The sequence below is a fragment of the Coturnix japonica genome, chromosome 4, assembly GCF_001577835.2.
Source record: "Coturnix japonica isolate 7356 chromosome 4, Coturnix japonica 2.1, whole genome shotgun sequence".
Lineage (NCBI taxonomy): Eukaryota > Metazoa > Chordata > Aves > Galliformes > Phasianidae > Coturnix > Coturnix japonica.
In genome coordinates, this window is record NC_029519.1 from 69,370,833 (window position 1) to 69,394,345 (window position 23,513).

Consider the following 23,513-nt stretch of genomic DNA (forward strand, 5'->3'; position numbering starts at 1 on the left):
TTCTCTGACACTTCCCTGCCTCCTGTCACCCCAGCCCCGTGTTTTCCCAGTGTCTGCAAAGTCCGGGCTGCAAACTCACACAGACTGTAATCCTTTAAGCCTCACATCCCACAGGAGAATTAAGGACAAGGAGGGATGCAAATATGGATGTCAGAGAGGGGATGGACAACAGGGTCAGGGAGATGAGCAAGGGGAAGATATGGGTACATGGGCAGGCACTGGGTGCTGCCAGGGTGGTTGTGAGAGCCTGACCTCTTTCCTGCCCCTGCATTTCTGGCTCAGATAGAGGGCAGGGCTAGGCAGAAAGTATAGTGGGGAGGCAGGGAAGGACTTTGAGGTTATAATTCACAGAAACTTAGGCAAAATGGTCACTAGGGAAGGTACAATGTCTGTAAACCACTTATCTCTACAGCCCCGTGCAGGGAAGGCAAGCTGGTTCTATCCCCTACATCCATGCACACTTCTCTCTCGGACAACACTCAGGAAACAGCCAGGGGAAGATTAAATACAACATAAGAACATTTTAGCCTCAACTTTTTTCTTTCTGGGAGAAGAGAATGTTGGACATGTGATTTTAGTTCTCTTCAGGCAATGCTATACCTAGCACAGCTACGACCAGTGAAAAAGGTTATTTATCTAATAGACCTTTAATCATGGGCACTGCTTAAAAATCAATTACATGATACAGCCTACAGTTAAGCCCTAAAACTCATGTATCGTCCTGTTATCTGAGGATTTTCCTCTGAGATAACAGAGATGATTGATACGCAGCCAGATTTCCAAATGCTCGGTGCCAACAAGCACAGGGCAGGTTTCTTCATCCAGCTGCTCCCGTTTTGGATGCGCATTTCAGAGCAGGTTTTCAAGGGCCTTTAGCACCTACTGTGCTGTGGATTGACAGACCACTTCCTCACTGATGTCAGCAATGAGGAGTTTGACTATTCTGGGCACCTGAGTGCTGAGATCATTTAAAAGTGTTGAGCACAAAGGATAAAGACAGAGTGTGTCTTGATGAATTTCAGTCCAAGTGCTCCAAAACAGAAAGGACCACAGGAAAAAAACTGAGTGGTCCCTGCAAGAGAAGTTTTCTTGATACTCTTTCAGCCTGCTCCAGCTGTGTGCAGTTTTTCACACGCTCATTTTTTTCTGATGTGACAGCATTACAGCGTGCACACAAGTCTAGTAACAGCATGTTCATGGCCAAATGTCAGGCAGGTAAATGTGCAGCCAAGCAAACGTGGCCTCTGCTGTGATTTGGACGGAGACTGCATGCAAGCTGGCGCAGGATTTCCCTGTTCACTGTTGTCCAGCCCTACCTGACATGCAGAAGAAACATCAGGGAAAGGTCAACAGCTGCTCAGAGCACTTTCAGGCCAGATATACACTTGGCTTGCCAGCAATACAGGGGGAGGCAGCTGAAGAGGTCAGGCTTCCATCCACCGTATCTCAGTGACATATTAACCAGGTACTACTCAAAAGCACATTTGCAGTAGCTCATATGAATAATGTTCACCAGGAAACTGGTGTTGCCTTCATTCACTGAGGAAGCACTTCCACTAACAGAGCTGCTCCTGATTTAGTTTAGTTTGAATTCTTCTGTGAACACTCATGTCTTTTTCCTGTAAATCCAGTTGTGTGTCCTGCTTGCAAACTACAGCCACATCTCACCTAACAGTCCTGCGGGAGCCTACCATTAACTTCTAGTAAATCTATTACTTGTGTTAATTAGTAATCCAAAAGAATACCTTAGTGTTTCCAGCTCCAGAAGGGCTCAGCTCCCTTACTTTTCATTCCATGCCCTTCTCTTCCACATTCCCACTTTGCTGTCCTTGATTTCTGGCTAACTCTTCTGCTGTTATTTATTGCTGCAGCTACATGCCTTCACTCTACAGTTTAAAATCAGTCATATAACAAGATTCAGCTTCTCTCTTCTAACACCAGAAATCAAAGCCACCAGATCATTAGATTAATAGTTTTGGTTACATGCAGCCTATTGTTTGGAAGGCAAATTCTCCTGTATTTAAGGGCTTAAGAAGGAGCTGTACTTCTAAAACTGAAGGCTATCTCCCTAACTTAGCACACTTGACCTTTTGCCATCATGTTCTGTGTCTCACCAAAACTATAGCATCACCTGTCCTTGACACACTGCTTGGGTACATAGGAGAACTGTAACAAGAGCTGAGACAAGAGACTGGCTGAGCTGTGTGCTGTGCTCTCCAGCTTGGGTTGCAGCACTGTGCACACTCAGGCTGAACAATCCAGGAACTGTGCTGGTCAGAATAGTTGTTCTTTCTGCGTGGAGCCAACGTGGCAGCTTGTTCTCCAATGTGCAGTGTTGGCAAATGCCCTGAGTTGAAATACGGGTAAAATTCAGCCATGCCAAATACTGCTTGTGAGAAAACTGTTCGAACCTTGGCCAAAGTTAAAATAGCAAGGCAGCCTCCTGCAGAAGTCTCAGTTTTGTAGAATCACAGAATGGTTTGGGTTGGAAGGGACCTTAAAGCCCATCCAGTTCCAATCCCCTGCTGTGGGCAGGGCTGCCACCCACCAGCTCAGGCTGCCCAGGGCCCCATCCAGCCTGGCCTTGAACACCTCCAGGGATGGGGCACACACAGCTTCTCAGGGAGCCTGTTCCAGTGCCTCACCACCCTCTGAGCAGAGAATTTCTTCCAAACATCTAACCTAGATCTCCACTCTTCTAGTTTAAAGCCATACACCCTGTCCTTGGCATCTTTCTGCCTGCTCAAAGCCACTTCCATCATTGTCCTCTCCATCAGTGCTTTCAGTGCCTCTGAGGAGTCCGTGTGATCCTGGATGCCCAGCAGAGGTTCCTGTTTGCCCTGAGTGGTGATGCTGGGCAGCAGAGTGCCTGATAAGAACTGTAGGGTTGTTTCTAAACCCGATGACTCGATATTGCAACGAGGGGAGCAGTTTTGAACTACCGAAACTGCAAATAAAAATCACAGAGGGTAAACGAGGAAACCGCAAGGAGCCTTCGGAAATGTGTTACTGTGTCACGGCATAAGGAAAGGTGCATCTTGTCTGACCGACGTGTCCCTGGACACAGAAACAAAGTCATTCTGAAGAAAAAAAACACGGACTCCAGTCCCAAGAGAGGAGATATTCTTGTCAGGAAAGAAGGGCATCCCCCGGGAGGGGTGAAACGAGCTGTTCTTACAACAGCTGATGACAGAGGTAACCCAGCACGGAGCAGGGCCGTGCCCGCACTGCCGCAACCCGCCCAGCAACAGGTCGCGGCCGCAGCGCTCCCACCGCTCCGCAGCTCGACCCGACCCTGCGTGCCGCCCCCACGGCTCCCAGCGGGGCGAAGCGCCTCTCGCTCCTCCTCTTCCTCCCCCTCTCCCTCCTCCAGCCCCGGCTCGCCGGGGTGGTCCCGCAGCCCGACCCGGGGCAGAGCCCGCCCTCCGTAATCCATGCGCGGGCGGCACCGCCGCTGCGCTTTGAGGCGGAACGGAGCGGGCCGAACCGGGACCGGAGCCTCCATCTCCCCGACCCCGCTCCGCCGGTGAGTGCCGGGCGCGGGGAGGGGCGGCAGGTGGGGTGGGGCTCCTCCCGCTGCGGGCGGCACAAGTGCTGCCCTTCCCGGAGAGAAAGTGCGGCGGTGGGGGGGGGATGAGCCCCTTCCCCTGGAACCGGGTAAGGGGAGCGGTCGTCGGGAATAGCCGGGCGGAGAGAGCTCGGCCTGGGTGCCGGGAGAGGCCGGCAGGGTGAGGGGAGCCGCGGGGACGGGCTGCGGGAAGGGAAGGGGCTGCGGCACGGCGGCGTGCGGGGAGCCAGGGCGGATCCGCCCGCGGAGAAAAGCCGGGCGGTGGGGACGGGGGGAGAAGAGAGAAGAGCGAAGAGCTTCGGGGGCGTCCGGCCGCTGCGTTGCGGGGAGGGGGGGCTGTGTTCCTCCGCATCGCTTCGTCGGCCCCTGGCTCGGCGCTGCGGCGGAATGGATGGTGACTGCGGGAGCGGAGGGCGGCTCGCCCCTAACCGCGGTGGGGACGCGCTGCGGCGAGTTCCGCACCTGGGGCGGCTCCGAGGGGGGCGGTTGGGGCGACAGACACCGGTTATCGCCGGAGAAACTACCGGGCGGTCCGCGCTCCAGCGGAGGCAGAGCTGAGTTGCCGGTGCTGCTGAACGGATCAAGGACTCGGCAGCGCGGTAGGGGCAGAGCCTCCAGCGCAAGTAATTGGAAAGATGGGGGAAACTTGGTCCGGGGCTGCGCTCAGCCCTCGCTCGTTCCCGTTTGCCGAAAAGCTGATTATGGGATGGTTTTGTGGTGTCCAAGTGATCCCCGTGTGATGCTGAGGAGTGCTCTGCTCTCCCAAGGGAAGGCTTTATGAGCCCTGGGGTAAACGCATCCCTTAACGTCATGTTATGCGTTTGGTTTTGGTTCAGTTATTGAAAACGTAACTTTTAGGCTAAAAGTCAGAGCTGTGGATCTTCTGGGGAAGGTATGTCGCTTGGAGTTCATTTATGTGCGTCTCTCTGTTAGTGAGCTGCTGTGACTTCTACAGCAGCAATCAGTGTGGGGTTGGCTGGTTGGTGAGTGGGTGTTGTTGGTTCTTTTGGTTTTATTTGTTTGTTTGGCGGTCTGTGTGTGTGTGTATATTTGCTTATTTCAGCCTCTGAAGCAGCTAGCAGCTCAGATCTAACCTGGGCTCTGCATGTTCCTGACTTGAGTGCTTTGCACTGAGCAGCAGCAAGCACAGCAGATACCTCCTGCAGCTCCCTGTGTCCCTGGGGTGGGGGATTTTGCTTGTGTGGTGCTCTCAGACAGTTCTACAGTCCCTGGTGCTTACTGGGCTTGTTTGCTTTCTACTATGGCAACAGGTTGTAATCCTTGGTTGGCTTGGGAGAGATTGTGTCAGAAAACCGTACCTTTCTGACTTGACAGCGTCTAGCTTGGCTGGCTGTACTGTATCTGATTTGTGGTTTTGTTTTAATGCTCATCCAGGAGTTGAAGGCCAGCTGTAGCTACCTGCGTTGTGGCTGTCATAATTAATTTCAGTTTTCTGCTGGTTGCTTTTGCTGGAACCTTGAAGGGTATTATGGGCTCTGGTTTTCAAATGACTAATTAAAAAACATAACAAAATCAGCCAGCTCTTCAGGGTGGGCTTCCTGCAGACAGCTGCTTCTTCCCCTGTTCCGACCTGGTATGCTGCCAAGAGGCTCCCACATTGAGCCTGAGCAATGTAGCCTCTGGTTGATTGAATTTCAGTTCACAGGGTTAATCATAGCCACATCACTGCACTGCAGAGTTGTGTGTGCGTGGATGGCAATGTTAAATAGGAGGCCAGTCCTTTGGTAACGAAGAGTGGGACATCGTGATGCTTCTGAGGAGGATATCACAATGCTTCTGAGTTCCACTCGTTAGCGTAGGTACCATCATAAAAGCAGTTACTGAACTTCTGTGTCTCAATCTGTCTCCTCTTCTTAAACTTACGCTGCAGTTGCTGAAGCATTGTCAGTGTGGGAAAACACTGCAGTTTGCTTTTAATACAAAGTGAGATATACTGGGGATGTGATAATATCGCAGCACACGTGGTGAAGCAGTAATGGCGTTCTCCACAGACAGGGCTTAAAAAAGACCAGCACCCTAAGAATGTTTACTTAATGATTTGTGTGGGATACCCAGGTGGCAGCTGTGGAATAAAAAGCAAAAGCTCCGCTCTTGTAAGGTGGATGCTTGCAAACCACACAGAAAATAAAAGACAGTTTTAATTGCTATATATCTTCCATGGTTAACAGATGGCTGTTTTCTTAATCAAAACAGTAACAAAATGAACACCTCACTTGATAATACTTGATAATTTATGGAAGCACTCCAAAGGTTCACACAGCTGAGTTTCTCTCCCTGTTTGCTTGAACGTGGGATGAGTTGTGCAAGCAAACTCACACTGATGTCACACTGCCTTGAAGGAAACGAGATGGCCACACACTGCAGCGAGGATTATCATAAACTGTATATATGTCACTTCTGTTCTTATACCACACTTGCAGTTCTCACAATTTCATGGATTGATTTTCACTTTCAGCACTGTTTATGTAGCATATTCAGCTACTAATGTGCTTCCAGCTCAGGTTGTGGGCTTTCTTTTTTTAATAGTTATTGAGATGAGAGTAACTACTGGGAGCTTGTTACATCAAGGTTATTTTTATGTAGGTTGAACTGCTATTGAATGCTCACAGGTAGCCTGAGTTATAGGCTTACTAGTGCTTCTGTAAGTTCCTGCTCACTATTAGTGTAGCTTTTATATAGTTCAGAGAAGATTTGGTGTCAGCCTGAAGGAATCACCCAATAATCCTGTATATGCCAAGTTCATTGTGATGGATTTGCCAGTGATAGGAGAAGGAGCACATCTGGCTGAATGCTGCAGGTTCATTGATTTACAAGATCCCTGCCTGTGTTTTGAGAATTACTGGACTTCATAAAGGCTCGGCTGAAAATTATACAGACTTGGTGATTTCTGAAGTGTCTTCAGAGTGGACAGATGGTTCTGTGTCTCTGTTCAACAAGGTATCGTGTGTCTGTGGTACAGGTAGCATCCCTGCAATTTCATTAGTGTCCTTATAGAATTCACTCTCAGCTAGTGTATGAGTTCATAATTCTGCCAGGCATGGAGATTATTTTTCAACATCAAGAGGACTTTTTGGTTGTGCTTTGTTTTCCCATTTCTATAATTAGATATAGTTCAAATTGTCCAGGGTGGGGTGGGGGAGTGGGAGGTGGAATGAAGACAATTGTATACATCTTCCTCTTCCCCCTTCTCTCTAACAGAGTTCACAACAGAAAACATGCCCTGTCTTCTAGCTCTGCCTTAGGACACCAGTTATGGTCATCTTCCTCTCCAGTTCTATCATTCACAAATGCCCCCAGTGTTCCCACGCAGTGTTTTCAGCCTGTTTTTCTATCTGTTTCTGTACCTTCTGTAATCAGGGGTTGATGGTGGTGTGTGAGCGTTAGATGGCCCTTAAAGGTCACTTCCAACTCAAATGGTTCTATGATAATTATTATTTAAGCATGTCTTTCTGATATGGAAATCCCAGTTTTTCCATTTCAGTGCTGGGCATTATATATAGAGAGATATTGGCTCTTTGAGTATGGCTTGGTAACTCTGATATTCATGCAATTATTATTGTTTTTCTTGGCTTTCACTGGGCACTGAGTGGAGAAATAGATATAAGTTTTCCTTTTTAGCTAGATTGGGTTTCAGGGCAACAAGACTGTCCCTAGCTCTTTGATCTGGGTTTGTGCTTTTATGTTCCATGTTTTTCTTGATATTAATCAGACTTTTACTACTCCTTCCTGTATGCAAACAAGCCTACCATGTGATTTCCATTGAGGCAGTGCAGGCTTTAAGATAGGGAGTGTCTGTTTTACTGGGGACTGCAAAGCATGGGAGAAGCTAAGACTCACCTTGCTACCAACTTGAAAAGTGTTTTTGTCTTCAGACCTCCTTTGACATGGAAGCACCTTGGAAGTGTCGTGGTTTTGTAGACTGACAACATTCTTAATGCTTTGTAGGGATTCAGAGTCATCTTAATGCTACTCAACTTCAACAAGATATTTTATAAAACCTACTGGCTGCTCAAACCTCTGAATCATAGAATCATTGAATTACCCAGGTTGGAAAAGACCTTGAAGATCATCAAGTCCAACCACAGCGTAACCATAGTACCCTAACTCTCACAACCCTCTGCTAAATCATATCAAACGGCTCTTAAACACATCCAGGGATGGTGATTCAACCACCTCCCTGGGGAGCCTATTCCAGTACTTAACTACCCTTTCTGTAAAGAAGTGCTTCCTAATATCCAACCTAAACTGAAGGAGAATGTTGTGAACGTTTGAGTTAATAGAAAGCAATTGAGGACATGTACTGTTATCTTTCAGGAGGACAGTAGATTTTATTTTTCTTCTCCTTAACTTTTTGTGATAAAAAGTTACTGTCATGGCAAAACAACTGGAAGCTTAGATTCTTTCTTGAAATGAATCTTCGGCCTTAGCTATGAAATGGGTGTCGTGAAGTGCCATCTGCAGAGTTGTTTGTGGGGAGGGATAGTGGGAGTCCCACCAACTGAGGAGTTACAGATTAAAGAAACCACAAGATAAAACTAGTAGCTGCTGTTCTTGATAGTAACTAGAGGTAGCTGACTGAATGCAAACTGCTGTGATGTGACATACTGTGTTGTTTAGTTAGAACTGCAGCTTGCATTCTCTACCTTTAATTTTTGCATGTTTTCTGTGGAGCTGTCCCAATGCTCTGCTTTGTTTATGAAAACTCATTGACCTGGAACTGTGCGTAATTGTTTTTATCCCTCTTTCAAGTACAGCATGTGTAGCAGACCATTTTATTTACAGACTTCAGTTTTTTTTTCACTGTTCTTCCAGGCTTGCTTTTACAAGTGATGATAAGTTCAGTGTCTGCAGAAAATTGTAGGTATCTTGCAATTTCTGCTTGCATGCCAATAGCTTGATGAGCTCAGAGTTTTCTTTCTTTCTTTCTTTTACTAGAGATGGTGCGCTGAGTCACTTCCCTGAGAGGCTCCTATATCACTCCAGAACAAGAAGATATTAAAGAATTAAGGTGTGAGGGCACCAGCACTTCGCTGTTGAGAAATCTAACTCCCAGGTGAATGGAGTGAAGATTTCTGGACTTGGTGGGACAAATACCTCTACCTCAAGTTTTATGAATACTGCTAGCCATGGCTGTGGAACTCTGCCTGCTGCTGCTGTTGTTTTGTGGAAGTACTATTTCAGAGGTTCAGCCTATATACAAGCCGCCTCCTGGGACTTTGGATTTTGGGTTTGTACCAGCCAAGACGTACGATACAGGTGCATACCATGAACCTGGGCCAATAGGAATTTTGTTTAAAGTAGTCCATGCTTTCCTGTATTTAGTGCAGCCCAATCCTTTTCCTCAAGGTAAGCAGATAAACTTCTGTTTTTGTTTTTCATATTAAGGTTTGTTACTGAATCATTCACATTATTGCAGATACCAAGACTGTAATTTGGAAGTAAATGCTAGTAGGGGCTTTATTAGTAGCATGCAGCATGGCCTGGGAACGTGCACAGTACCACATGAGATAACATTTTTCTGTTGTGCATAGTTGGGTGGTATTAATGAAAATGGAATGTTAATGAAATTTCACAGCACTTGTCTTAGACATCTCAGAGCTGTCATTGATACATTCGAGGCTGTTTTTTCTTGTGTGTGCTCAGAAGCGTGGGATTGGGAGTAAAGCATAATTTGCAGCAGTAAAGCATGATTTGCTTTGTATTTAATATTAAATCCACAAAAGACAGCTCACTGAGATTTGCATATTGTGATAAACATTCTTTTTAAAATACAGCTTTATGAGATGCACTCTCAGGAGGATCATAGATACTCAGCAATTGGAAATAAACTGCTTTTGTTTCCATATCTGAATCCAGTCAACTCTCATATAAATCCGTTTCCATTATACAAGCGTGCAACTTTGTGTTCCTTTGTAATCCAGAGTTAAGAATGAAACTGCATCTTTTTCTTTTTTTCCCATTCCTTTCCAGCTTTCTTCTAAGGGAGAAGCTGAGGCATAGGAAAAGTGTGTGCTTAATGAGACTACATTGCTTGAGATATGCTTTGGGGATCTGTGTGTTTGTGGGGCTTGTCATTGTATCAGTGGGACTTTTCAACATGCTTTTGTTTCATTTAGCTGTCCAAAGAAAATGCTAATGTTTGTATAGTATTGATATTTTAAATTATGCCAAGATGAAGTTTTAATGACCTTAGAACAGCTTTGGTTTGCTACTGATTAATTTTGGCATTTCAGCTGTGGCTGTGTATAAAAGAAGATTATATTATTTTGTAGTATATATTTCAATTATGTAAAATCCTTTACTAATTTAACATCCTAAATTCTTTGGTTACGAGCCTGTATAATGCCTACCAATGATTATTTGCTTGTATTTTTGCCATTGCTTCAATAGTTATAGAAGAATGAAGTCAAATGAATTAATTGTATTTAGAGAAGTACCCAGAGATCTTGAGGTTAACCTGGGGAACAAAGGCCTGGCCTGTTCCTTGCAGGATCAGTCTTCCCAGCAGGTTTTACTCCAGATGTACTGAGGGCCACTGCACAAAGCTGACAGGAATGTCACCTTTTGGAGGAATGTTTCCAGATGCCTCTGCTTTTGTGGCTTCTTTCCTGCCTTGAAATATGCAGATAAACTATTTGCCTTTCATGGGATGTGATGTACTGAGTTGTCTGCATTCAGCTCTCAGAAAAAGGCATTAGTTCTGTCCAGAGACCTGCTTGAATATTTTACTCTGTTGATGATGGAAACTTTGAATACATTGAGATGTTTACTGTGCCTTTGTAGTAACAGGAATATGATCTATAGCCTTGTATGTCAAATTTAATATTACGTGACCAAAACACACAAGTAATTATTGTGTATAGAGCTCACTGTCACGTCACTTGGGGCTCTTGGTGTTAAGTTCTGCATCAGGTATGTGGGTTTTTGTGAAATGCAGCATTAAAGAGAAAGGAACCATCCAAAAGGGTTCGGGGTTGGACTCGATGGTCTCTAGAGGTCCCTTCCAACCCCTACAATTCTGTGAAAAGTAAATCACTTTCGTTTACCTCATAAGTTTTGCTTGTGTCGCTCATCTCATTCCCTCCCAGCGGATGATTCCAACCAAACCAGCTGTTCTTAGAAGTTTGGCTTTCAGTGCTTTCATAAGGTGAAATCCTTTTCCCATGCCCCCGCGTACCTCAATGCGAAACACAGATTTGACGGATCATGTCAGTTTGAGTCATACCATTTAATTGGTTAATCCTCTTAATCTCTTTTGCCATATGCTGTTCTATTTTCACATTCAGTGTATTAATAGCATGCTTAAATATTTGAAATGTGTTTGTTTTGGGTTTGTTTTTTAAACTGCCACCTTGAAATAGGATTAGTTCTGATTCAGAGATGAAAATAAACGTAATCACAAGTACGCACAGAAAGCTGTTTCAGTGTGTTTGACTCAAAGCATCATCCTTGCTATTGGTCTGGAGCCAGAGAAGAGTTAGTTTCAGGCTGATATCCCAGAGTATTGCATGTAACCACAACGCAGAGTAGAAATGTGGCTCACAGGCAGAGCTCTGTATCAGTCACTCGTAATCTTAGAAGTCTTTTTTTTTTTCTTCCCCCTTCCAAGTACTTGGAAGTACTTAATGTTTGCTTTTCCAGCCTATAGTTATGCTTAGCTGAGAGGAAACAAAAGGGAGAAAAAAAAATGAAAGGTGACAGGATTGCCTGACTGCATGTGGTGAGGCGTTCCTGCCTTTGCAAGTCATTTGTGTGCTTCCAGTAGAGCTCTGATGTTACTTCTATACACCTTGATTCCCAATAAAGCCTTTAGCAAGGAAGCTAGTACGAGTTTCGTAGCTTGTGATAAAGGGAAATATGAAGTCCTTGGGAAAAGTTAAGTTTTTCATGCAGGTTTATTTAAATGTTATTAATAGTTACTTTAAAGCTGAAAGTGTTTATTTAAAAAGAAAACCAGCCACAAGCAAACTTTGTAAGTTTGTTTTTGGTTTTGTTTTTACTTCTGTTTCAGTTAAATCTGAGTAATTGTTTGATAAACAACTTCAAATTAAGTATGTTGCTCATGCCATGAAGTTTGTGAGCATGCAGCTAAATCTAAGTTCAGGCTTAATATGTAAATTATTAATGGGATTAAATGCAGTTGTTGAGTAAAGCACATTGACAGAACCTGTGCAAGAAACTATAACCCTTTAGGTTTGCTTAAATGGCTGAATCTGTAAGAACAGTGCTATGCTGATTGGATATCTGATTGTAGTGCTTCAGTGAGTGTGTTCAGATCCTTCTTCCAGCTTCATCTGTCAAATACTTTTGTCCTTACTAGATAATGTAGTGCTGTGATGGGAGTGATTCATGCCTGCCCCTGCATGGAGTTAATGACATACTGGGGTGGAAGAGTCTGGTCACTGGCTTCCTGCATGATGCTCAGTCAGTCTCTTAAGTCATGCAGTGCCTTGGTTTGTCTGTAACATGAAGTGGAAGGTGATGCTGCTGCTGTTGAGACTCTGTAGGCTCGTTATTCCTTTCTTCCAACAGCTTAATTTATAATAAAGGGCTGATAACAGAAAAAATTATAGGTTGTTTCCATCACTTGACTAAGAGGACATCTACCAAAACAAGTTGTCAGTTTTTGTCTCGCTTAGAATTTGTTACAAACTGAAGCTTAATGTGTTAATAAAGTTAATTTGCAGATGTGACATCAGGTGTGCGTCACCTGTTGTGCTGGGTCCTTCAGATATGAACTTAGTGTAGATGCATGGTCAGTGTGAGCCCTGGCTGTGTGGCTGTCTTAGCGTGGCTTTGTTCCCATGGAAACTAGTTGTTGCAGTGAGACGATTTTAATCTGAAATTCCACTTGCCAGCAGGATCTGCACAACACCTCTTCAGTTTCACAGCTTGTGTCTTACAACTAATCTGCAAGGAGCTCACAAAAGAGCTAAGCTTAAGTTCCTTTTGGTTTTGGATGAAATAAGACAAACATTTAAGGCACACTCTCCTTGTTCTGCTTTACCTGAGCATATTGCTGGACAGTTGTGCTGAGTATTTTTAGTTGCAACTGCTTTGTTCCCACTTCTACTTTTTCTTCTGGATTGCACTATTTCTGTTGAGTCAGAAATGAAACTAATGCAAACCTGAATGCAGGACAGTGTGAAGTGGTAAATGTATATTCCATGTGGGGAAGAACAGTAAGCAGTTTCATAGACCTGGACTGCACCTCAGTTCTGTTCACAGTCTCATATATTGCCTCTGAGTGAGATAGCTGTTAGCTTGGCCAATCTGTGTTGTGAAACGACCATTTCATTAAGCTGTGGAATCACTGTCTTCACTGCAACCCTACTGTGTGGTTTGGTTTTTTTCAATGCTGCGACCTCAGCTGTAACATGAGTTTCAGGTAATGGCTGAAGAGTGTTGATCAAAATAGTAGATTTCACTGATAGGTGTTATATGTAGTAAACAGTGCTGGTGTGATGTGGGTGGATCTGGAATAAGGTGGGGGAAATGACATAACTCCTTTATGTGACTATATGGGATACGCGCTGAAAGGAATGCCTTGTGTCTAAGGTTAGAAGTACTGTGAAATAATGAGCAGCAGGAGGATAACAGGATAAATTAGCATCTTCTTTTCTCTGCCCACTCACGTACACTTAAGGAAATAGTGTTTAAAAGATCATTGCTCGTTTCATGCTGGGAAATTAAGAGGTGCTCTGCTTGATAGCATATATATGTAAACAAGGAACACAGAAATAGTTTCTGACGAAGACTTGAGTTCTGCTTCTTGTAATAGGCAGCATAATACTTTTTTTTTCCAAAACTATTCAGAACTGTTGGCTACCCAGCAGGTTGCTCATCAAAAAGACTTTTTGTGGATGGGGATGAGACAGAGGCTTTAGGGGGGGAGGCTTAGAAAGATTATCTACTGGAAACCACCCCAGGAGGAAGAAAAAGAAGAAGGTTGCACTCTCTAATGTCATCCTGCCCACTTCATTTGGATTATGTAAACAAGGAGTCCCTTACAGAGACAAGTATTATGCAGAAAATGTGCAAGTCAGTTGTAACCAGTGTGGCATATGTGATAATCTGAAAATCAAGCGCTCTACATGTATCTGGAATCCTCTCTCTGCAGCATCCTGAATGTTCATTGTGATGTGGTTTAACGCTGCCTGCTGGCTGTGCCTAGGAGAAAAACACGCTTCAACAGCAATTGAAAAACGTCAATCCAGCATTGCAACCTCAATAACATTAAGGCAAAAAACCGGCTTCTGAATAACATGACTATGTCCTACCTGTCTGTTGGGAATGTTGGCTAGCACTTGGCTTGGGTGTTCTCTGGGAGAGCTGACTTGGGAAAGCTGTTGCAGTATGGGGAAATATCAGAGCAGGGATTGAAACTATCCTGACCCTGTGATGTTCATGGTAGACACAAGGTACAACCAAAGAGCTCATTGATGGTGTTCCCTGCATCAGTGTGTGGGGTTGAGAACTCAGTGCATTAAACCCAGAGGTTCTGGCTGCATGGATGGGAGGAGAGAGAGGTACAGGACAGGATTATTGTAGTGGGTGGCCTTGTTGCTTGTTTATTGTTCTAGGTTAAAAAAGAAATAAACTATTTGATTAAACCATCTCCTAATAATGCAGGAATTTGGATGGTTAGTGCACCTGTGTGTAGTGTGTATGAGTAACATGAGTTATTTTGAACAAAGCATGGTGTCTGTGAACCAGCAATTACAGTGAATCACTGAATTAAACTCCTGAAATTGTGTGCATTGATTTTTACATGGTGTCTCACATAGTATTTTATGGGAAATTGGAAAACAGGTTTAAGCATCATTTTGCCTTTCAGATGCCAGTGCATAGTCACAGTCTTAGAACACACCACATGAGTTTAGTAGTAGTTTGTATCCCTACCCCTGGTGGCAAAATTATAGTCAAGACATATGAAATGTTGAGTGGCTTGTATGGTGAGAAGTGTGTTGGAGTAAGTTTTGGGTCACCAGATTCTCTGGTTGTATATCACAGTTGGATTTTCAGGCCACCCAGAGGAGAGGAACCCAGGTTTTCCTGGCTTGACAAGGGGACTGATTCCACTGTCTGTTATCCTCCATTTTATTTTTACATGCTTATCTCTCTACATAGTTTTGGATCTCATTTTCTCTTCTAAATTCTACTTCATGGAGTGTATGTGGAGAGAGGGTGAAAGTCTCTTAAAACCAAGAACGGAATCACAGAACAGTTAAGTTGGAAAAGACCACTGAGATCACCTAGTCAAACTGTCAACCCCTCACCACCATACCACTAAACTACATCACTTAGTGCCACATCACCATATTTCTTGATCACCTCTGGGGATGGTGACTCCATCACTCTCCGGGCAGCCTGTGCAAATGCATCACTACTCTCAAAGCAATTTTTTTTCCTAATATCCAACCTAAACCTCACATGGTGCAGCATTAGGCCATTACTTCTCATTCTGTCACTGCTTTCCTGGGAGAAGGGACCAGTATGAAGCAAGTTAGAAGGGAAATATAGCAAATTATTTTGTTTTTGTGAACTGTAAACAGTTGTTGCAGTTGTGAATGTTTTTACTGATAATAAGTACTGCTTAGGATGTGTAGCTCAGCTGAAAGCTGCCATACAGAACAAACAGAAAGATGATGCCTTCTTTCATCATGGCAGCCTTTCCTTTGTATTTGATTTTTGAGTGAAGGAGTGACCTGTACAGGATTTTGAACCAATGTATGTGCCACAGTAAGCAAACATGGAAGATATTGACCTTGTTAAAAATGGAATAACATAAGGAAGGAATTCTGAGAAACCACTGTAAAGCTGCCAGAAAGCCACTTCGTGAGGTAATTAAAAAGTGGTACTTGCAGGGCTCCTGTTCATCTCTACAACCATGAGCATTTGTATTTTCAGCGATTTGCTATAGCAATATATAGATAGGATTTTCTGTGCTTTTCTCATTTTACAGGACTTTCTGAGGACAGAAGGGAAGAGCAGGAAAAACACTATTGTCCATATAATGTAAATATGTACTATTCTAATAAAAGTTAAAAGTCCAATATGTTACACAACCTGTGAACGATTAAGTCCCTGCAGTGTGCTCAAACAGACAAGCATACACAGCGTACCAAGTTAAATCTTTGCTTGTAATCTGCTGTTAATCCTTACCAGATGGTGGCCTGGAGAGAACTTTGGGTAGCTACTACAAACAAAATAAATGGCAAAAAATAGCTACTGTGGCACAAGGAATGCATTGAAAAAGTTTCATTGCCTTCAGAATATGAGATGATGGAGTTTCTGTGTGGATAGTTCTTCAAAGCTTCCTACTTGTCTTGGTGTCTGCATGATACGTGCAGATTTATTGCAAACCCCAAGATTTTTCTAATGACTTCTCTCTTTTGTTCTTTCTTCAAAACTTCAACAAGAAGTTTCTTTCTAGTCTCTGCAAAGATTATTTTCAAAGGAGAAATCTTTCATTCTAGCTGTACTATAAGAGACAATATAGCAGTGATAGTACATAGCACGTGGGCTATTATTTGTCCTTAAACCTTTTCCTGATCAGGCTCTTTAATGTTGTCTCTGTACGCTGAGGAAAGGCAGAATGTGCCCAGAAATGAAAATGTGTAACTATACTAAAGGAACATAGTCAGTTTGCGGCAGCTGTGAGGATATTTTATGGAAGACTGCAATTATTTGTTTGGTCTTCCTGACTAATAAAACGTCTGTGGTTTCACCAGTGCTTTGGGGAAGTTAGGGAACTTCTGTGCATGAATGGAATTCATAGACTGTTACTAATCTAATCCACTGCTGTATAGTTTCTTCTGTAAGTTGGTGTTATTTTCTGTCAAGAGTGTAAAGGGAACCTGATATTTCAGATCCTGGTTACTGCAGCATGTACATTCAGCAGCTCTTGCTGCACTGCAGTTTTGCGTCTTCAGCAGTTGTAGTTTACCTGCTCCTACCTGCACTCTGATTAAAACTCGCTTTGCATAGACTACTCCTGTTCATGGCTATTAATGAATCTCTTTGCCTGTATGATACTGCTGCCTGAACCCTCTCGCATCACCCTTCACCTCATCCGCTATTTCTAGGCGGTCTAGTAGCTTGTCTTTTTAACCTGCTGATAAAGCAGTGTGTGCTCTCTAAGTCTAACAAGATGTAAAATGCATTTACTGTGTATCTGCTTCTTGTCTCAGCTGGATTTTGAGACAGAAACAGAGTACTCTAGGATAAGCTGGAAGTGCGGCAAATTTCTCTTGCTTTTGATCGCGTAATTGAAGAATGCAGCCAAAGAACGTGAATGGGAGCTGATCATACTGGTTAGAGGAAACACCGTATTGAAATCAAAAAGTAACAAGGCAGACTGGCATTGCAGATGTAATGAGAAGTTAAAGTAATTAGGCAATTTAGTATGTACCTGCTGGTTTTAACCTCCATTCAACCACTTACCAAAGAATATCAGGGCATGTCAGAGAGCAGGTGCATTGACAAGGTTCCTTTTTTGTTTGTTTTTCTATGATTAGTGTATTTTGCACTTTATTTCTTCAATTTGCAACTTGATTGGGCAGAGAATTTCCTTTTGCTGTCTCTAAGGTGAGCAGGTTGTCTTGTATGAGGGCTTTAAAACTGAATCAATGTCAGTATTGCTCCCATCAGCTTCCTCTGCTCTGGGCTGAACAGATTGAGGGGCTTCATATGCTCCTTATGCATCCTTCCCTCTAGACCCTTCCTCATTTTCATAGCCCTACTTTGAGCACTCTGTAGGTTTTCTCTTCTCAGTAGTATCCAAAGCTGCACTTAATGCTTGAGGTGAGGCCCCAGCAGTGCAGAGTAGTCCTGGGACTAGGGCCAGAGCAAGTGTATGGATCCATGAGATAGATGAGCAGCAGCAAAGGGAAGCACCCTAGGTTACCTGCTGGAGGAGACTTCTTCAAAGGAAACTGAATCTAACTATAATTAAGGTCAATGGCAAAATGCTTTCTAACTTTGAGGAAGCAATGAAAGTTCCTCTCAGGTCAAAGCAAGTATTCTAAAATGTTAATAAACTGAACTTGCTATGGAGCACCCAAAAGATTTTTTTTCTCTGCTAATAAATCTAAAATGTATTATAGTTTTCTTGTTTGTCTTGGACTTGCAAGAATTAGTTTATAGTCTGAGTTATAATTAGAGAGGAAAAAAACAATCCTGAAGCTATTTCAATTCATTAATTTCACACTAATTGTTGCTGTTTATTCATAACACTAAATGGGGTCAAACTGATCCATATTCAGAAAAACACTGAACTGAGCAGTGTATACTTAGTCTATTGTCACTGTCTGTTATAGATGATGGGGAATGGGAGGAAATTCTGTGATATGAGATGTTATGAAAGCAGTTATTATCATGTATATTATCAGTGTAATTCTATCCTGTTGTTCTGAAGATCTCCATTCAGTGTGAGTTGAATGCTTCAGTCACGGTACTTATTGGTTAGCTTAAAGTTTTTTTCAGAATAGAAATTTAATATGTTACATTATGCATAAAAGGATAAATGAATTTCTGGCATAATTTGATTAATGCTGGAATTGCACTATAACTGAACTGGCTCAGTAGAATTGTTTGAGTGAACATCAAGCATAGAGTTCCCAAAGGTTTTATTCCAACTGTTTTCCTGTCACCTAGATTTGAAATGCTTTTGTGGAAGAAGCATTTATAACTAATTTATGTTGGGACTTAGTAGCCAGGCTGTTTATTTTTAAATCTGTATGTTTTTTGCTCTCTCTTTCTGTAGAGCAGTTCCAAGAAGAAAGCATAGTTGTAACCTTATTTTCTTACCTGAACAGTTCAGTGTTATTGGCTGGATGTGCATGACACGTTATGCAGAAGATGGTGATTGTTTCATTGACTGGAGCTCCACATAGGTGCTTAATATTTAATCACAGATTGCTTTGGTAAATTATCAGTTCATCTAGCTAGTTAGATTTACCAGGGCAGATGGCATTTCGTATGTGTGATGAGAGCAGGGAGGAGACAGTGCAGAGCGATAATGTAATTAGCCGTGTAAATGAGCCTCACAAGGTAAATCTCTTTAACCCCAATGAGGAAATGTGTTCTGTGCTAAAGCCTTGGATTACTGGTCCTGTGAAACAATGTGTGCAGCTGGTCAAGCCAAGATTTCAGAAGTAATCTAATTAATTTGAAAATAGAAGGCACCACGCCTTTCCACACCTGCCTCGCACTTTTGTGTTCAAAATGGGAACTGGCCTCAAAGATGATGTCTGGGCCCTGAGGTACTCTGTGCATCATGCAGAATAGTATCAGGTGGAGTTGTCTCAGTTCAGTTTAAAATAAAAATGTATTTCAGTGCTAGATTTGAGATGTTCTAGCTGGGAAAGAACGGCTCTTCATAATAGCAAATGTAAATCACAGGGATTAGGAATTAAGTGGAGACCGAGGTGTTTCTTCACTGTGCTGCCGTGAGCCGTATACATGAAAACACAGTATGCATGGGAGCACAGGATGTTCTACCATTTAACCTCTGAGTGATGCTGCATTAAACTTGATTGCTAGCAATGTGAATAAAACTCGAGAGGGGGATTCTTGATCCTGCAAAACTACTGTGGCGTGTTTGTGCCTACAGATACGTGAGTGAGTAACTGAAGGTAATTTTACATTTGAATTTGGCCAATACTAATTTTTATGGGAATATATATAGTTTCTGATGAAAAGGATTTAGAGCCTCTAAATTTTGAAAACACACCAACGATCTTGTTTTCTGTATCAGTTTGTCATAGTGTATTCAGGTACTGTTTTGCACTGGCAAGATATGAATTATGGAATGGGTATAAATAACAACTGTGAATCAGAAACATTCCGAGCAATTTAGGTGTATTGTAGGTAGTCAGAGGGGTTGGGGATTTTTTAATTTTACTTTTTCATATTAGATATTGTGCTTGGAGATGATCAAGATCAGGACTGAGCCCTGAACAACACGATGTAGCTGCCTGCACTCTGAGCCAGGGGTTTGACTGAAAGATCTCCAGGGGTCATAGAATCATAGAACAGCATAGGCTGAAAGGGACCTTAAAACCCATCTGCAGTGACTGTTCTACAGTGTATTGTTACACAATCCAAAATGGGTAAATAAATATGTAAACGAAAAGTTTATTTCAGCCCTTCTGCTTGTGAGATCAAAAGAAAATTCATTGTTTTGGATGCTTCATGCACCAAATCTTTCTCAAAAATTACCTCTTTGGGAGGGATGTAGATTTAAACAAGAGGAAATAAATTCTGCACTTGCTGCTGAGGAAAATATTGTCTGATGCAGCTGGTGTGTGTTGAATTTTGGGCTTTGTGCAGTGCTGCCCTAGTTGGCTGTGTACCTCCTTACTACTGAAACTCCCTGAGGAATGCACATAGTTGGGGATGCTGTGAGCATCTTGGCACAGGTTGGTTGGCTCTTGCCAAGCAATATTTGAGCAGGTTTATTAGGATTGTATCTCCTTTCTTTTACCTAGGTTCCTACTTAACTGATGTTTTTGTTCTATCTCTTTTATTGTGGGATTCAGCCTTATCTTCTAGATTCTTTGTAGTCTTTCAGAATGTTGTTGTATGAAATCTTTTATCATCTACTGTTAGCACACTTCCTGTGTTTTAAAATACACTTCCCTTCTGTTAATGATTTGCAGCTTGACTCTCCTGTGATACATTAACAGATTTTTACTTTACTTGTTTAATTTGCAGTCTTGGTGGCTACAACTTCCTTGCAGGGGAAACCTTCCTTGGCACATTGAGAACAGCAGTTGTTGCCCTGCGGTTGTGTTCGATTTTCTGTGAGGATCTTGAACCTGCAGATCAGTCGGGTGCTGGTGGTAAGGGGAGGGGGAGTTCCCTGCTTGGGGATTTGTTCTTATGAGGCTTGTGCAGAATTAGAGAGGAGTGAAATCACAGCGCCCTTGAACACACTGAGCCTGGTCCTGTATGAACATGGGGTTCCCTCCTAATGTATTTCCTTTTCCTCAGAGACCAGAAGCTCAGTGCATTATTTCTGCTGGACATTTGAGCATGGCTTCTTGTGTGCAGCCTGGCAGGGAGCAGAGCTAGAGCTCCCAGTGCTTGCAGTTGCAGGGCATCACACTAGTGGCCAGCAGCCACAGGTCCCAGTATGGTTCCCATAGGGACAGTAACACCTCTGTGAGGGTGAACTGCTGATGTCTGCAAAAGGAGACCCATTCCTTCAGCTGTCAGGGTTTTCTGCAGCAAATAAGTGCAGAAAACTTGTATTTCAGATGTTAGGTGCCATTGATGTTAAACTTCTACTTCATTTTTTGGATGGTATCTTGTAGAAGTGAGTGAAATGGAATTGTACTCGCAATACCACGTGGATTTGTTCTGGCTGTGTTGAATACCCTTGTATAAGGGTTGTGTAAGGTCTGTAGGTCCCAAAACCACAAAAGAATGGAAAGTGGAATAAAGTGGGCAAGATGAGGGCCTTCTTCCTTGTGCTGTTCAATCAAGAAGTCACCATTAGCATTCTTATTTTGCACATTATGTATGTAATTTTGTGTATGTATTTCTATATATCTATGCATGTGCTTGTCATAGAAATGAAGCAAAGCTGACACCCAGAACTTTGTCCAAATAATTGATAAGTTTGTGCTTAACTTGTAATAATGTTGCGGACAGGTGACCTCAGAAAAACCTTCACTGCATTTCAGTACATTGATATATACCCTGGTTATCTTCCTGCGATCTCATAAAATGCACAGTCAATTAAAAATGGTACTCGATGGGTTTATGGAAAGACTTATGTGCTTGTTGATCCTGTAGATGTCTATTCTTAATTGCATCCTGCCTTCCTAAGAGTCAAATTCATACCATCCTTTCTTCCATTTTTATAATGTGTGTTGTTTAAATCTCTGGAATATTCTTATTTTCAGATCTCATCAGAAAACTAGCACAGCAGAAGTTTGGAAATTCACAGGGCGATTATCAAAAGGTAAATTGTCCATGTGTATCTGCATAAATAATGAAAATAGTGGCTTTAAAATTCATTTTTATTTCTAAAACAGTGAGTAGTATTTTAAAGCTGTAAGAAAAAAATATGGGAATTAAATTTGAGGGTAACAAGACTGATGCTTTCTTGTAAAATTTGAGACAGAAATGTGTCAAAAATGTCACAAAGGAAATTTCATGTGCCAGTGTAGAAAACACATAGTCAAGGCTCCATTATAAATTCCAGCTGTAATGTGATTGCAGTCCTTATTATGCAGAAGCTGAAGCCCCTTTGTATTGAAAAGTAATGCTTTCATTTAAAAATGCTTTATAGCAAGAACATTACTGCTCAGTTCTCATGTTAGTTTCAGCTATTTTCCTCACAGAGCTCAATTTATATACTGCTTCTGGTGCCTTGGTCAAACTGAGTTTCCATAGCCTACTGATAAAGTGTTTTTAGAGTGTGCTAATCACATTAAGTACTCTCTGTTCTCTCTTCAGGTTTGTAATTTTTCTGTGACAGTTGAAATTCTTAGGATGTCTGTTAACAAGAGGAGGTAGAATGAAACTTGGATGTCTGATTTCAGGCCATTCTTCAGGATGGTGCCCCATCTTTGAAGCAGTGTCACTGCTCAGGCCTTCTTCCTTGTGCAATGGGAGTCGTAACCAGGTCCATGCAATGAACAAGTGGCTCCATGTGGTGTTCTGACAGATAGATGAGAATGGAGCTTAGCATACAGACATTAATCTGTTGCCTTGATTGAGAATGAGCTGAATGACCTTGGGATTTGCAGTGGGAAGACCTTGTATTTCTATGTCTTTCTGACAGTGAGCTTATCACTCCAGGGGTTTGATACACTCTGCATGACACTCAAGTGCTTGGATATTGGCAACACTTGCCAGTTCTATGGGACTGTCTAGTGGGGCTTTCCCATAGCAGTGCAACACCTGTCTGTAGTGCAGGCACTCCTAGAGAGCAGCATGAAAAGGGCTTTGTTGGTTGGGTCCTTGGATAAAGTGTTAGAACATAGGTGGTATAAATGAGCTTGAGTGTTGTGATTAGTGACTGCTATGTAAGTCATGACAAATTTGAGACTAATAGCTGTAATCTGAAATTAAAGTATTTGGTAAAATACTGTGTGATTATAGGATGGCAGACACAATATCAGGTGTGCTTAAGATGTAGGCCATCTATAGAACCAAATTCTGACCAGAATATAATCAAAACCTTGAAACAACTTCAAGAATAAATGAAGGCAAGTGGAGAGGCTTGCAGAAGCCAGAGGTATCAGAGAGGTGTAGCTATGAAGAGGCAAGTGTGGCTGTGAATGTGCCTCCGGAGGAGCTCCCAGCAGGGGCAGAGAAATGGGAGCATCCCTGGAGGGTGCGAGTAGGAGACTGGAAAAGTTGTCTTGGATTTGGTTGCTCAGTCAGAAGGAATGAACTTGAACTATGATGGGCTCAGGGAGTGTTTGTTAGGATGGTCTGGGAAATACATAGGTCTTCAGAGGACAGTGGAAGTCTTTGTTTAGCTTAGGAAAAGAACTGACAAGGGATATGATTACTCCTTGTAAATACATATATATGAAGAAGAAACACCAGGAAGAAAAGACTCCTATTTGGGAGTGATTGCTATCACAAAAGCTGTTGAAGAAGTGGGCCATGTGTGAACCCACATTAGAGGAGGGCTCGCTAGTTCACCAGGGAATTGAAAGAAATAGAAAATCTAACTGTTTCTGATATTTATCTTGTTAAATTTCTGCTGCCTTTCCTTCATCTCTCTCCTTTTTTTTTTTTTTTTTTAAAAAAAAAAAAAAAAAAAGCTATTTGTAGAATGTGTTAGTGACACAGGAGGACCTCCCCAGTTCTGTGCTGTGTGTCCCTGTGATCCCAGCTGGACTCTTGCATAGATGCCTCACCATCCCCTGGCAGGGACCCCGAGCTGCCAGGATAA

At 42.7% G+C, this 23,513-nt stretch overlaps 1 protein-coding gene across 17 annotated transcripts in view; it reads left to right on the forward strand.

Moving 5' to 3' along the window:
* Nucleotides 1-3,350: 3,350 nt before the first annotated feature.
* PROM1 (prominin 1) overlaps nt 3,351-23,513 on the forward strand; it is a 54,567-nt gene continuing 34,404 nt past the window's right edge. For 7 of the 17 annotated variants that reach the window (XR_004306957.1, XR_004306958.1, XR_004306959.1 and 4 more), the window contains exons 1-3: nt 3,353-3,526; nt 8,525-8,935; nt 21,505-21,563. Coding sequence is in view for 11 of the 17 variants with exons in the window: in XM_015862774.2 (XP_015718260.1) it covers nt 8,716-8,935; nt 21,505-21,563 (279 nt within the window). In the remaining 6 variants the exon portion in view is untranslated. Of the gene's footprint in view, nt 3,527-3,557; nt 3,658-8,524; nt 8,936-21,504; nt 21,564-23,513 lie in introns of those variants that run through there. The other 10 variants (XR_001555271.2, XR_004306956.1, XM_015862768.2 and 7 more) reach the window with 5 other exon arrangements.